The 16,995-nt window shown below is 42.0% G+C and overlaps 1 protein-coding gene across 3 annotated transcripts in view; it reads right to left on the bottom strand.

Moving 5' to 3' along the window:
• Positions 1 to 16,995, bottom strand: part of CPNE8 (copine 8) — a 2,424,038-nt gene that overhangs the window by 665,319 nt on the left and 1,741,724 nt on the right. For all 3 annotated transcript variants that reach the window (XM_069629223.1, XM_069629224.1, XM_069629225.1), the window contains one exon: positions 5,641 to 5,716. In XM_069629223.1, coding sequence (XP_069485324.1) covers positions 5,641 to 5,716 — 76 coding nt within the window. The remainder of the gene's footprint in view (positions 1 to 5,640; positions 5,717 to 16,995) is intronic.

The raw sequence follows: 16,995 nt of genomic DNA, 5'->3' as shown, positions 1-16,995 counted from the left end.
AGCCTCAAGGGACAGGAATGCAGAGGCTCAAAAGGTATACAAGTTAGAAACTTAAGTACAAGATTTAAATCTCAAGTCGGGACATGAAAAGGGACTGGAGCGTACACATTAGTGAGCCCTTTCAGGAATTGAATGATTAATGGAATTTTGAAGTAGGAAACCTCTTCCGAGGAGAGCTTGAAAATGGACAGCGCAACCAGATATCCTTTAATTTTGGCAATCTGGAGCCCCAGATTTGCAAAATGCAAAAGGAAAGAAAGGACCATTGGGGTGCCACATTGAAAAGGTTCCACATCCTTAAACCTGCACCAGATACTGAATTTATTCCAATGACAACAGTACAGGGATTTAGTTGCTGGCCTTCTGCCGAAAGAAAAATCTCCATTACGCCATCCGGAAGATCCCAATACTTGAATCTCAAGCTCTCAGAAACCATGCGTGAAGGTTGAGTGTACTGACCTCTGGATGGAGAACCCGACCTTCCTCTTTTGAGAGAAGATCCTCTCTTTCCGGAAGATGTATTTGAGGGCAGATGGACATATCCAGAAGGTCCTGGTACCACGTCCTCCTGGCCCAATCGGGGGGCAATTAAGATCATGGTTCTCCTGAACTTTCTCAACCTCCTGATTACGTGAGGAATCACGAAGACTGGCGGAAACACGTACAGAAGTGGAAACTCATAGTCCACCACGAACACGTCTCCTAGAGCTCCTCTCTGAGGAAATTCCCTTGAGCAGTACTGTTCGCACTTCTGATTGATCCTGGTCGCGAACAGATCCACTTCAGGGGTTCCCCAAAGGGTGAAGATCTCTCAAAGGACTTTCTGAGCTAGAGATTCCTTCATGAATTGCCCAGTACCAGAACTACATTGCTTCTCTGCACAGTGGTAGTGACCTTATGCCTTGTTGAGGTAGTACATTGCCACCACTGTGCTGTCCGTCATTATCAGGACATTCTTTCCCCATACAGAGGGCAGAAAGGTATTCAGCACTAGTCTGATCACCCTCAGCTCCAACAGGTTGATGTGTAGTTTGGACTTCAATGGAGACCAATGACTGCTTATAGTTAGATCGGTGGTGTGGACTCCCCACCCCATGAGTGAGGTGTCCGTCACTACAGTTATCTCCGGCCATGGTTGCCAAAAAGGTTCTCCCTTGAGAATGTTGTCATTGCAAGCCCACCAAAGAAGGTCTTGAGCAACTGTGCTTGGAACTTGCAGAAGATCCCACATATTCCCAGAGAATTGGGACCCCTGAGTCCTGAGAGCCCATTTAAGGGATCTCATCCTCAATAGGGCCTCTGGCATGAGAAAAATGCAGGATGCCATGAGACCGAGCAACCTCAGAAAATCGAAGGCAGGAAGATGTTGGGCATTTTGGAACTTGGTTACCATCTGCAGAATGTGGACAGCTCTCACCTTGGGAGGCGAGGCTTTGCCCGAGGAAGTATCCAGGACTGCTCTGATAAACTGGAGCTTTTGGGATGGTATCGTATGGGACTTCTTGAAATTGAGGGAGTAGCCCAATTTGTGAAGGGAGTGACAGGTGATTGATGGATGTTCCTGAACTTGTTTTGGAGAATGCACTCTGATCAACCAATCGTCCACGTAGGGGTACACGTGAATGCCTCCTCTCCTGAGACTCGCTGCCACAACCACCATCGTTTGGTGAAAACCCTCGGGCGGAGTTCAGCCCGAATGGCAGAACTCGAAACTTATAATGAGAACCGCCAACCGCAAACCTCAGGTACTTTGTGTACTTGAGATGGATTGGCACATGAAAGTAAGCATCCTGAAGGTCCAATGATACCAACCAGTCTTGGAGTTGGAGAGCCTGAAGGATCTGAGGCACTTGTTCAAGTTTCTTAAGTCCAAGATGGGTCTCAATCCCCCGTCCTTCTTTGGGATGAGAAAGTATGGGGAATACCAACCCTTGTTCCTCTCCGCTACAGCTACATGTTCTATTACACCTTTCTCTAGGAGGGTTAAAATGTCCTGCGAAGGTGCAGATCTAGAATTTTGACAGAGTTGGTTCCCGGTGGATGGTCCTGAGGCCTTTTTAGGAAGGGAAGGCAGTAACCTTGAGCTACTGTCTCCAGTGCCCAAGCATCTGAAGTAATGCCCCGCCATTCTTTCAGATGCTGTGAGATTCTGCCTCCCAGCGGTGTCTTGTGTGATAAGGCCTCAGAGTCACTTGGAGGCGGCTGTAGGAGCGACTGAGGGCAAAGTTGCCGTTCCTGAGGCTGGTACGCACCTTTTCCTCGTCCATCATGAGGGACATTTCTTTTACCTCTTTGTATGGCCTGTCATCTTCCTCTACCAAAAGAGGAGTAGTATCGAAAAGAACGACCTCTCCAGAAAGATGAGCCTGAATAAGGCTGTTGCATTGAGGCGCTAAGAGATTTAGCCGCCGCTTTGTAGGTCTGCAGTTTTTTTAAGCTTTCATCAGCTTTACTGCCAAACAGCCTCAAGCCATCAAAAGGCATGTTGAGTAGCCTGGCCTGCACATCAGGCGCAAACCCCAACTTCCTCAACCACGCAAATCTGCGTAGCACTGTGCTTGCAGCCATGGATCTGCTGATGCTATCAGCAGTATCCAGTCCAGATTGGAGACATTCTCCCGTTGCCCCCTTGCCATCTTTTATAATATTCATGAAGCCTTCCCCTTCCCTCACCTTCCGAAATATGATCAGCCGCCCCTGTGATGCAGTCCCACAGGGTATGGGTAAACCTGGCCAGGGTACAGGTGACATTTGCTGATGTGAGAGCCCTGCTACCCGAGGTAAAGACCTTGCAGGCCCAAGCATCCACCTTCTCATCCTCTCTATCCAGGGGGATAGATGGATAGGTTGTTTGTCTTGACGAAGTTGCTGCCTGAATAACCAGACTTTCAGGCTTGGGATGCCTCTTTAAGTAATCAGGGTCACTACTATAAGCTCTGTAGTTCTTAGGAATATTACTGTTAACTGCAGAAGCAGTCTCAGGAGCCTCCCAGATTTTTCCACTGACCTCTGAAGTGCCCTATTGAAGGGGAGAACTGGGTCCTTCTGGGGGCCCTGGTCCAGGATATCAGTCATATCATCCTCATCAAATGTGGGTGAGGATCTACCCCAGCCCATGTATTCAACAACCCTATTCTTCAAACTCATGTACCCTGAATGTGCATGTTCTGCAGAGTCAGGTTTTGTAAATTCTAGCTCTGGTGACGTATCAATGCCACTAGCAGAGTGAAGGGTGTCACACAGGTTTCTCATTTTCGATTCTGGATCGATTAACTCCTCTGGCACCTCTCTGGCACCAAACCGTACTCCAAAAGAAGAAACTTCTTCTTCTGAGGCACTTTCCTCTCAAGAGATAGAAGATATAGACTTAAAGAAGTCTGATTTAGGTAAAGGAGTAAATCTCCTTTCCTGTGTCTGAATTTGCCTCCAAGGAATCGAAGGAGTCTTCGAAGGCATCGATGACGTCTTCGAAGAAGGTGTCAAAAACTCGTTCGGCTTCGATGTCAAAACCGTCGACGCCGATGGCATTGACAAAGCCATTGAGGGCTTCGACGACTTAAGTTTCTTCCTCAGTGTTGGGGAATCACTCGATTCTCAAAGAACCTTCAACAATTTGACTTCGGGTCGAGATTTTCAAGGTTCCCCCTTACTACAGGATCTTTCCACAGTAGTTTCTGACTCTCCTGCGTTGTCCAACGGAGCGACCAGGGTCTGGCTCTTTCAAGGTTTCTTTGAGCGGGTCAAGGCCGCATTCTCAAAGACCTTCATCATCTTCCTTCCAAATTCATCCCATTTCCTTGGGGAATCCGACTTAGTTGGGCACTTTACCAATTTAGTCGACATATCAGAGGAAGAGGAGGGAGATCTATGTCTCCTCTTCATCTTCTTCGAAGAAGATGAAGAACGTCTCGATCTACTGCGTGATCGAGACCTCTTCGAATGTTTACTCCGATCCGAATCCTTCAATTCTCCTGACTTTCTATGTTTTTTTGATGAGGCCTTCGAAGAGGCCTTGGAAGCTTCCCGCCCCACTGCCAGTTTACCTTTTTTCTCACGAAGAGCCTTCTCCGTCATTGACAGACATAAGCCACAGTCGCCGGTTCGATGGTCAGAAGCCAGGCACCAAAGACAAACGCGATGAGGGTCTGTAATCGACATTTTTCATCCACAGTCAATATATTTTTTTAACCCTTTCTTGGGAGTGGAAGAGGTAGAAGAAGACATTTTCTTGAAGAAAATTTCGAAGCGCGCCGTTAAGTCGAGAGCAATCAGAAAAACAGAACTGAAGCCAACGGACGCGGCACAAGCTACTTATACTGATGGTGACATTGACACGGTACGGAGCCTGTCAAGGGACATCGACACCACAACCTCGTGCACAGCGCCCTCTGCCGAGAATTTGTTTTCCAAAGCAGCGAAGCTGGCGAGATACGATTATCATAAGATGAGGAATACGTGGGAGGACACAATCCATTCGAAGGGTAAGAATTTGATTGTCAGCAGCAAATGGATGGCTACCTTCACCGTCTGTTCTGTTTGGCTTGACCCCACACTTATGAATGGAGAAAGATCCCGTTAGCTTTTTGGCCTTTGTCCGGGCCCCAGAACCTGTGTTACCCAATAACCCATGTTTTATTTCACACTATTTTAGTCTTCTAGAATGGTTGAATAAGTACTGTGCGACAGGTCAGTTTAAATTTCATTTTCAAACACAAAAGAAACCTCCAAAGAACTGTAAACATTATTCCAAGACTTGATTTCCCAGGAGAGCCAGCACAACAAGAGACATAAGCAGTGCATGTTGGTGGACGAGTTATGGTTGTTTCACAATGGCATGGCACAGTTAGGGTGGTTTTGAAACCATAACTGCCTTTTTTGTTCTTGCTCTGAAACATAATTTGTTAGTTCATATGTATTCTCTTGTAATTTTATCTGTAATGGTTCCTGTGCTTATCAGTAGTTATTTTTTGCTCTGTAAAAGAAATGTGTTGCAAATTGTGTTTTTCATCACTTATTCAAATAAAGAAAATGACAAAGTGCTTGAATGCCTGCTATGTGACACATAAGCCCTCACACACACATGCATCACCCCAGGGGCTACTGAATGTCAAGGTAAATACTGTTTTCCTCTTTAATGAAACTGGGTTTTGATTTGTTTAAATAGGCACCTCAAAATAAAATAAAAATGTAATAATAATTTACACAATTTAATGTACACCATTTCTACAAATGGCAACAATTTCAAACAGGCAGTATTTATTTTTTTCTTGCAAAATTGGACACTTTGGGCAGGAATGCAACTGAGAAATCAGACTCAATGCTTTCCCCCAGCAGCGCATACACACAAAAGCACACATGTTTGCTAAAAACTAACAAGCCCAATACTAGCACACAAATTGAACATGCACAACAAAATAAACTCCTTTTTCCCTTTTAAAAAAACAACTAAAGAGCTTTAAAACAGATCATTCTGTGACTATTACAGACCCGAGTGGCATTTCTGCATCCATTTAAATTGCATTAAAGGAAAATCACCTAATTCATGTATATGTACAGGCTTTCAGTTAACAGGGCTTACGATGAATGACTGTCATGTGCTGTCTGAAAGCAAACTTGATGTTCAAATGATACATTGCTCACCTCATAAATGTTAAATTGCGATTGTCCTCTTGACAATTCCCTGTAACTTGTTGTAAATTCTCCAATAAAATCATGTCTGAAAAAAGAAGAAAACGCAGATATAAAACAATATTGTCTCACATACAGTTTAACTGGGCAGAAACAAACGCATAAACACTTTTTAAACAAGCTGTTCACATACTTGCACATAAAACATGCACTGACGCCATTTATTTAATGTTACATATGTGTAGACGAAATCAAAGTTACAAATGCAGCATACAAGGAGAATCTTTGTCCAACAAACAAGCAGTCCTCTGACAACCCAGCATGACACACTTTTCACCAATGCAGGCTGAAATGTTTGAAAGGTTGTTAATGTCTGAAACATATAACCAAGTCTTTTACAATATTCTGATGGTTGCCTTTATCAATATATGTGAATATCCAATAAGAACGTTTCTAATGTATATATAATTAATAAACTGTCCCTGTATTAAAGTAAAATGGTAAGTTAGTCCTGTAACTATAGTTTTCCAACATTAGTGCTTTTCATAGGTTCACATGCTTAAGTAATTAATTCCCTGATATCTGATTGAAAATAGTCTGTATTAATTAGTACATTAAAGGAACACAAACTTATACAAATCCAGCAGACATCTCACAGGAGGTCTGAAAGAAGTGGTAGATGACACAACTCCAAGCTAGGAGCAAACAGGAGCAGCATCTCCCAGTGGAATCCTGTTAGGACAGTGTACCAGGCTGCATATCATTAAAAATGCAGACAAAAAGCAATATTCAGCAACAAATGGCAAGAAAAGCCGTCAAAGCTCAGAAAGCTTCAGAGAACTATGGGGCACAAGACATGTGATGAAGCATCTGAAGATAGCTTCCCTGCAATGGAGCCAAAGTCTAATTACCTCATATGTCATGGGTGAAAAGGACCCACATGACAATGACAAGATATACGTTTAAATCAATCTTTATTTGCTTAAGTCTTATGATTGTACTGCAATAACATAATTAAATACCCAGGATTCCCAGCTTGATGACAGGGAATTATGCAAGCAGTGATACTATGAAATATCGAACACTGGAGTTTGGTTACTGGATTATGATACAGAATCCCTATAGATATGTGACCATACCAATGGCATATAAGGCGCTATATAAATGCAAAATAACATAACATGTATGCATTTTCTTCATGTATAATCTTCTGATTACTTCATTGGCGTGTGTGGCATCGAATTGGGTAGGCATGTAGACCAAATTCTAACGTTGAGGCTGTGGGTTCTCACAGTCGTTGAAACTTCAGCAAATGGAGATAATTCCTCCGATGACCTCGCTAGCCGCGGAATGCGCGTGTTGTGCCCTGCGTTAAAGGAGATTGCCGTGGATTCAATTTGTACTTTGTGTATCTTTGTTATTTTGGTTGCCATGTGGCAACAATCTGCATGGTACGTTTGGTTGTACTACTTGCGCTGCTATTTCTGTTTGCAGCGAAAAACAGAGAAGGAAGGAATTGTTATCAATCTCTGAGGTGTGTGACTTTTGGCGGGTACTAGGCCCTTGACTGACTTTAGCAGCATTCTGTAATCCAGCAGCCGGCTTCCCAGCTTGAAAATATGCAGTTATTTTACCAACAGATGGCCCACCTTTCCTCGTCTTACTGCCTTCAGGAATATTAGTCAATTTAGAAACCTTCGCTTGGAGATTCCGAGCGGGAATTGGTGCACTGTCAGTACCAGTTGCGTTCCGAAGATTGTAGCTGCTATTTTTAGATTTCTGCTTGTTTACCATAATTGATAAACAATGCCAAGATTAATACATTGAAAGTAATGATATAAAAACAGGCAAACGGAGAACAATGATGGCAGTTCTACGTTCTGAAGATTGTAGCTGCTATTTTTATATTTCTGCTTGTTTACCATAATTGATAAACAACGCTAAGATTGATACATAGAAAGTAATTATATAAAAACAGGCAAACAGAGAACAATGATGGCAGTTCTACGTGGTGCACTCTGGGGCTGTTTAATTCTGTCTCGTTAAGCACAGTTTATTCTGCAATAGGGAGTCTGGCTGTCACCTCTTGCCTCCCCACGAAACCTGATCTACACGTATGTACGTGCTGCAGACCCGGAGTGCTCCTTATGACCCATCTTCATGAGGGGGGCAGTTTTAAAAGGCTTTTCACCACAACAAATCATACATAAGTTGATGAGGTATATGATAGTATCAGAGCCATGTGGCAACCAAAATAACAAAGATACACAAAGTAGAAATCAAATCCACGGCAATCTCCTTTAACGCTGGGCACAACACGCGCATTCCGCGGCTAGCAAGGTCATCGGAGGAATTATCTCCATTTGCTGAAGTTTCAACGACTGTGAGGGCCCACAGCCTCAACGTTCGAATTTGGTCTACATGCCTACCCAATTCGATGCCACACACGCCAATGAAGTAATCAGAAGATTGCCATAATGCGAAGGGTCAACCAATGAACCTTTCTTGACATCAAAATCTTGGTGTCATCATTTAACATCCTGAAGACGGGTTCAGCACACATCTAATATCGGTTTAAGTTGGCTATAAAGTGCTTCATAAAAATTGTTGCTAGTTCCCAGAAACACATTTCTCTGTGTCGACAGAGCCAAGGACAAGTTATATGAATTAGAGACATACGAAACAGCTAAATGTCCACCACACACCCTTACTAATCTCACAAATTTGTTTGAATTTGGGAATTGTGGTAACTTTGATTAATCGCAATCAGTGATTTTCACAGAATGTTGTTTTATGTGATATCTTGTATAAACAAAATGTACTTTAGTCTTTTTTATACGGAAAATGTTCTGAGTGTTTTTATACTTATTGATTAAAAAAATGTTTATCTCTATTGTTCCTGTCTTGATCCATCGACAGACATGATTGGTAGCACTGTTTGCAACCAGACACACCTAGTGCGTGTGTAGGTGGGTAGCTGTTCAGTGACATTTCTTGTTGTATATGCCTGTATCTGGTCCTCAGCCACACAGCCACCTAAAAAACAGGACCCCCTAGCTCTAATCGCTTGTATTTGCATTTTCAGGAAGACATAGTGCAATTGATAAGTGTCTGTAATGAGCACACAGAAGTATTTGGAAAGATATGAGAACCACTGCATTGTCTTGGATAAGTGCTCTGATACTATCATATAGCTCATCAACTTATGTATGATTTGTTGATGGTGAAAAGCCTTTTAAAACTGCCCCCCTCATGCAGATGGGTCATAAGGAGCACTCCGGGTCTGCAGCACGTACATACGTGTACATCAGGTTTCGTGGGGAGGCAAGAGGTGACGGCCAGACTCCCTATTGCAGAACAAACTGTGCTTAACGAGACAGAATTAAACAGCCCCAGAGTGCACCACGTAGAACTGCCATCATTGTTCTCTGTTTGCCTGTTTTACATCATTACTTTCTATGTATTAATCTTAGCGTTGTTTATCAATTATGGTAAACATGCAGAAATATAAAAATAGCAGCTACAATCTTCGGAACGTAGAACTGCCATCATTGTTCTCTGTTTACCTGTTTTTATATCATTACTTTCAATGTATTAATCTTGGCATTGTTTATCAATTATGGTAAACAAGCAGAAATCTAAAAATAGCAGCTACAATCTTCGGAACGCAACTGGTACTGACAGTGCACCAATTCCCGATCGGAATCTCCAAGCGAAGGTTTCTAAATTGACTAATATTCCTGAAGGCAGTAAGACGAGGAAAGGTGGGTCATCTGTTGGTAAAATAACTGCATATTTTCAACCTGGGAAGCCGGCTGCTGGATTACAGAATGCTGCTAAAGTCAGTCAAGGGCCTAGTACCCGCCAAAAGTCACACACCCAGAGATTGATAACAATTCCTTCATTCTCTGTTTTTCACTGCAAACAGAAATAGCAGAGCAAGTAGTACAACCAAACGTACCATGCAGATTTTTCCCGTTCCTTCTTTTGCATTCATAGATGGTGTGGCAAATCAATATGACAATGTGAGGGCTGACAATTCGGATAATGGCCCTAGACTCTGTGCAACTCCCGACTTATGTGCAGACAATTCTGTGGTGGACAAATTGGTTCTTAGCAATTCGTTAGATCTGCTGACAGCTATTTCCAGACTTCAGTGTGCCACCGTCATTCAGCTAAAGCTCTGTGGTAGAATCCACGAGGAGCTGGGAGTGCACGATTCAGTATTGCATCATGTCGAAAACTATTGTATGAATGATTCATACAAGAAAATGCCCCCCACCCAATTTTAAATGCTAACTTTGAGCTTGCTAATGTCACTACACCAACAATTCCTATAACAAACGTGGTGGAAATATAGCCCCTGATTACATGGTGGAATTAGCTTCATCAAACCAGAAAAAAAAACTATGCTTGAAATTGAAAAGCAATGCTTGGAATTGAAAAACAAAAAAAGAAGTTCTACTCCACAAAAAGGAACAAACAATGACACATGGGTGATACAAATATAGTGTTAACTGTTATTTCTTCCAGCAAGCAGGTACAAAAAAAGGTTAACAGGAAAAAAAGCATGAATATAAAAAAGCTGGCACACTAACACGTTGGATCGTGAAGGATCAGAAAGACGGAAACAATGACCCACCAGCTGCAGTGGGTGTAACTTAATCTACAGTAGCAGATTTAGACACAAGCTGTGGTATTAGAGGTGACCGATGTTCTACTCCAGAACAAATTATAAAAAAACAAAGGTTGAACAAGATAGCAGCCACGTCAAACAGTCCTATCACTAGGCCATCTGACACACTACGGTGCATGGCCAACCCTAAGACGTTGGTCATAAGTAGTCTCTATTCCAACAGCAGGGAACAAATGATAAATCGTTCTGTTTTTCTAAATCTCATGCAGCAAATACCCCGATTAAGGGTCCTGTGCATGATATGATATGATATGGCATTTATAACGCGCCTATACACAAGTGTTTCGAGGCGCGACGAGGCAAGGGAGGGGGAACAGAGGGAAGACAGACAACGATCTTACTAGACCAGGTGTCATTCAGATCGCGCAAGTGCATGAAAGATTTGGGTTTCATTGAAATGAAAAGGGGTGTTTGCATGAACACTACCCATGTGCATTGCAATTCCATAGTATTATCTGACATGATAAAAGTGCACGTTACAGAATTTCTAAAACTGGGATATCACTTGAGTTCTGACCTCTCTGAAACTATCAAATAGAACTATCATTGCGCGAAAAAAATGTAAAGCTATATTCCAGAATTCCCCAATTACAAAATGTGCAGGAAACACAGCAGGTTATAGTTATGAGGGCATTTCCCTTCTGTATAAACAGAGCGTTTGCCCAGCCATAATTCACAGCCTGGAAGCATTATTGATGACAAATTATCACTGGCTCAAAGTTATTTTGGAGGACACTATTGAATCTCCCTCCTTCAACACCTGTTTAGTTGGTGTAATTGGAGTTTGGTTTGAGATCCTTGGGTAGTCTGGTACGCAGGAGAAAATGAGTGCTAGACATCAAAGTTGCTAAAACTCCTAAATTCCCTTTGTTAAACTTGATGAGTTCGATTATGCAAACTTGTGAGAGGGGTGGCAGCCTATGTGTTTCGGCCAATTTGGTCACATAATTATTCTATCGGCTGGGTTGGAAGCCGAACTGGGAGGATGAATATTATTCCCTGAAGTCTGAGTTTGAGCAAAAGCTGGACTCTTGGGATTGGGTTGCTAATTTCTCCCATATGGAAACTTTAAGGCTATACTGCGACCACAGTCGTTAAAAGTATACATAATTCAAACCTTGTAATTATTTGGTCAAATGTGCATCAAGTCATGTCAGAAGATTTGAATTATTTATAAGATTTTATCATCTCCCCACACTGACATTATTGCGTCCTCAACTAGGAGTTCCTCTAATGAATCGTACTTGCCGTTTGTATAAAAATTCCAACACTTTGGAAACCACACAACATGTGCTGGCACCCTGTGAAGTTATGGGCACATTATACATAAAGAATTGGGTCGGTTTGTACATAATACGTGTTCCCCGACAGAAGATAGTTTTTGGATACACTACCTAAATTCAGGCAGTATGTCATTGGCATCATGACATATTGTCATTGGTATTATCTCTGCATAAAACCCAAATATCAACCCGCAAATAAATTCTGCATAAGTAACCGGGATCAGTCCAGTGACATGTTATGACATGTTATGTAACAATTCGACAGGCAATTGGTGGGAAACTTGTAATTTCCTCAAGGTTTTAGTATTCATTGTTTTACATTGAATTATGCTGTATGGATATATATATCAGTTTTATTTGCTTTTCTTAGTGTTTTGTTTTTTCTGTTTTATATGTTGAAAGTTCTACGGAACTGATGACACATCATATTAAATAAATGCATCAATATTCAAGTTAGGATGAAATAATTCATGACAAAAGCAGGCCTCCCAGTTCAAAATGAATTTAATGAATAAATATATTATTTTTTGTACACCTTGGGCCTCATTACACGGAAGGCGGTGATCCAGGGTGCTATTAGCACCCTGGACCATGCCGGTAAATTACCGGCACCGCCTTGGCGGAAAGGGGATTTACCGCCCCATTCCAAGGTTGGTGGGGCGGTAAATCCCCCTTCCGCCATTGCCCTTCCCCATTCCCCATTCCCATTTCTGCCCCATAGGGCTCTATGGGAATGGGGAAGGCGCTAATTACGGCACCGCAATTTTGCGGTTTTGGTAATTAGCTCCGAGGTCCCTTAGCGGGTTGGTTTTTAACGCCTGCAAAAAGCAGGCGTTAAAGCACCAACCCGCTAAGGGACCTCGTAGTAAGGCGGTAATGGTTAACGGTCACCGTTACCATTAACGGTGGCCGTTAACCATTACCGCCTTCCGTGTAATGAGGCCCCTTGTTTTTAAAGGTATGGCAGAAGGAACACTTCAATCAGATACCTGCTGGTTGGAATTCCTAGAGGTCAAACATACATTATTTCGATTCACAGTTACCATTTAAGTCTTGGTGGCAGAAGTCCACCCACCAGGCAGAAGCCATTGAAAACATAATTTGCTAATAACGTTTGACTCATGTGAAGGATTTGGCTGAAAGTTTTAAAAAAAAGTTTGGCATGGGTCCCCAGTCTAGAAATTTTGGGAAAGATTAAGGAAACCAAAAAAGGCAGTTTGGGCATAGTCGCCATTCATTTTCCAATCTACAAAAAGGTCAATTTTTGCCAGACCGCATAGCGAAAACCGCTGGACGGAATTGGACCAAGTCCGAAACAACATGGCATGAAGCGTTGACTTGCGATCCTTTGGGGATCTGGGGTTATTGCATCCAGTATTTTTAAAATATTTGATGGAGAAGGGGGTGCCCCCTTCTCCCAAAATTATAGAGATATCTCCCATGGTGCTTTGCAGGATAGAGGCTTTTCAGAAATGAAATGACTCCACCTTTTTTTTCTGATGCAAAAGATAACTGCAGTTATACCCATAGCTAGCCGAAAACAAAAAGCAGAAAAAGGCCATTTGGAGCAGGAAAAATGACTCAATGGCATCAGACTAGAGGTGGGGGGGAGTGGCCTGGTAATGTTGTAAACCATGGCTACTGGCAAGGAAAGAAAAACATGGTATAACGAAACCCTTGAAATTCACTGGAAAAAACGACTTTAATTACATTGCCCGCATTTTATCGCAGCAAAACCCCTGAAATTCAGCACTTTTGGGAAGTCATGACAGGCTTAACTCAACACGTTCCTGTTGCAAAGCCCATGAGCAAATACATATTATAAGAGAAATGATTTACAATGGCATACATAATGGCAATATGGGGGACATTGTATTATGGGGACATCAACGGGAGCGTGCCAAGTGAAGCATGACTTCCCAAAAAAGCTGAATTTCAGGAGTTTTGGTGCAATATATTTGGGCTACTTAACTAAACGTTAACTAAAGTTTTTCAGTGATAGATATATATATTTTACATGGCCTGTGGTAGCGGCCTTGTAGTAATGGTCAAGTTGCCTAACTCAGAGAAAGAGCACTTTTTGGGTGGCTTATAACTTTGGTGCTATTCGACGAATCCATAACAATGTATTTGCGAAGTTTGCTGCTGTTTCGTCCGGAGGGGAGAAAGTTATAGTGGGGTCCCCAAAATGTTTTCAATCCTCATAGGCACAATGTAAAACAAAATGTGCTTGCGCCTACAGTTCAAACCGCTGGACGGATTTGTACCAAACCTGTGCGAGGAGCGGCGGCTTTGTCCCAAAAGCGTGCTTTTGCAACTTTGGTGTAAATCTGTCCAGTAGTTTTTTTTAAATGGCCAAAAAGTAGGTAAACAAAATGAGTGATATCTGGTTCGGAGTCCACTGACGCCTCTGGACCAATCAGAGAGCAGCGTGACATTCACAGACATCATACGTGTCTGCTGACTGGATAATTAAAAAGGAGAGGTGCATCAAAACATTTGAAATGGACGCCATGTTTGAATTGTGAACTGCGCCCGTAGTGTGCGGACCTCGAGGTAAAAACATTAAAAAACACAACATTGCACTTGTCAAACTAATGAAACAATCTCTGGGGAGGTGAGGAGTGATGAGGATGGGATGGTATATGGCCATAACAATGAGAAATTGGGTGTTTTTCTTCTACGAAATCCGCAGATATCTCAGCTGTTTGAGGACATACATACACATTTCTGTATTACAGGGTCGTGAAAAGCAGTTTTTGGATGGCATTTAACTTTGGCGCCACTCAATGAAACTGCATGAAATTATGCAATATCATTTTAGAGCTGACCCTGAACGGTTCTGCGTTTGGTGCTGTTTTGCCAAGAGGGGGCAAAATTAGAGGGGAGCGGTTCAAACATATTTGAAAGGTTTATGAATTTGGTGCCATTTGACAAATCTGCACAAATGTTTTCAGAAAGATTATAGACCCAGCCTTGAATGTTTGTTCAAAGTGTGAATGGATTTTGTCAAGTGGGGGCTTATATGACTAATTTTTGTATGTACATTTTGACACTTCAAAAAATAAAACATGGACGGATTTGCAGAAAACATGTGCAAGGAGCTTTGGCAAGGACCAGAAAGCATGATTTTGCAAATGTGTATGTGTTTTATTTTTTGAAAAGTGTCATAATGTAGGTACAAAGAATAGTGATATACCTTTGGTGACTGAGGTATAGCCTGTGGGCATGGACAGTGGGCAGATTATCTGGCTATCTGGCAATCTGGCTACTGGCCATGAGCACGGGGGACTGGCAATGGGGTTAAAGTGGGCATGACCACCAGGCTATGTGGTAACGTTTTTCGAAATCGGGATATGTTTGAATGGGAAATAGAAAATCTACTTGTGGCTACAGCCCGAAGCACTGGACAGGAAGGGAGCAAACATTCACAAGGAGCATCAACAAGGACCTCAAAGCATGCTTTTGCAAATCTGTCCTGTGTTTTACGTTTTTGAAAGTGTCAAAAAGTAAGAGCAAAAAATAGTGATATAACTTTGCTGCCTGGGCAGTGGGCCTGGCCCTCGGCAAGGACAAACGTCTACTCTGATTTGCCTTTTTCGGGAATGCAGCATGGCCGAAGCCCATGCACCATGGATTTGGGAGACTGGCCATGACTGCAATCCATGAGCACTGGCCATTGGTCCCATTATGAGGGTATAGTGGACACTGAACTAGAATGCAGGGTAGGTGCAGTGCATAACGGGGTAGTTTGGTGGAGCTGGGGTCATGGTCGAGCCTCATGCCCTACGCAATTCAACCATGACTTGCATCCCCAGCATGCGCTGATAACGACACACATGAGTATGCATTGCAAAAAATATGTTTGTTAAAGGAGGATTACAGTTCTTTCATCTATGTTGAAAGAGGAATTATTAATAACTTGTATACAGTGATGTAACATCATGACACATGTTCACTCATAAAAGCCTATGAAATTCAGTAAAAAAATGTTGTTAAAGTGACATTATGGTTAAGTTGCACCAATAAAAACCTACAACAGGATGTTATGGTTACAAGTAAAACCGAAAACCCCCAGAAAATTGAGAGTTATGGTAAGCTAAGCACCCATATCATGCCACCACCCTGCACTGCTAAGACTAAAACCCAGGACATCAAAGACATCATACATGGTAATATAAGTTGATTTTTCAGAGAGAATGATAACCGGATATGTTAGTAATTCTATTAACATTTGTCAGTGTCCCTTAGTGATTATTTATTTCAGATGGCTTCAACAATTTGTACAAATGTCTGTCTTATTATACGAAAACATGCATACCCAAGAAATCTACATTAACATGGATAAACACAAACAACAGAATAAATACAGGCATTGTAACTTAACATATGAAGAAGAAAAGGCATTCCAGAAATTAATTGATGTTGACACTATTGCGGTGAATGTGCAAATACAGCTCTGCCAATGGGGGCACACCTATCTGTTGTGGGAATGATGGGAAAGGGGAGAGAGGTAACCCTAGAGGAGGGTACACCACCGACAGCTGCACCATGTACCTTTTGTACCTTGTGTGCAGACGCAGCTTGAGGAGTTTGCAGGATAAAGTAGGGGCCCCCGGGGGAGAGCTGGATGGACATCGACCCTGGACAGGGGCAATGGTTAGCTGGGAAGAAACAGTATAATGTGAGTCACACAACAGCCATAATTAATTAATTCATTTATTCATTCATTAATTCTTTCAATGCTTTGTTCAACAATTTTGCGTTTAGCACACACTGTTAAAATACATAATTATTGAATACATATGTTACATCCAGGATATCTATTTCAGACAAAAATAAAACAAGTAACATGGATGAAACAATGAAATCTGACTGACTAACTGACTCATCAAAGTCCACCTCAAACCGTTCAACCTAGGAGCATGAAATTTGGAAGGTACATTGCTATCATGACGTAGACATCCACTAAGGAAGGATTATAGAGAATTCTGTCCTGGGGGAGGGGGGAATAGGGGCGAATTTCTGACTGACTCATCAATGCCCAGCTCAAACCTTTTAACCTAGGAATGTGAAATGTTGAAGATTCATTGTTTTCATGACGTAGATACCCACTACGGAAGGATCTTTGGAAATTCAGTCCCTAAGGGGTGAAAAAGGGGGTGAATTTATTTATGAGGATACCTATATCTCAAAAACCGAAAATGTTACAGACGTGAACATTGGTATTTAGGTTCTTCTTCAAAAATAGAAAAACATGTGTTGTATTATTTTCTGAGAATCCAGTTAAGGGAAGTGAAAAAGGGGGGTGATTTTTTTTTTGTTACGGATACCCATATCTCACAAACCGAAGATGTTAGAAAAGTAAAAATTCACATTTTAAATCTG

Source organism: Ambystoma mexicanum, chromosome 12 (assembly GCF_040938575.1).
Source record: "Ambystoma mexicanum isolate Mex_15411 chromosome 12, UKY_AmexF1_1, whole genome shotgun sequence".
NCBI lineage: Eukaryota > Metazoa > Chordata > Amphibia > Caudata > Ambystomatidae > Ambystoma > Ambystoma mexicanum.
Note: the sequence above shows the minus strand (reverse complement) of the source record. Positions and strands in the feature narration are given on the sequence as shown.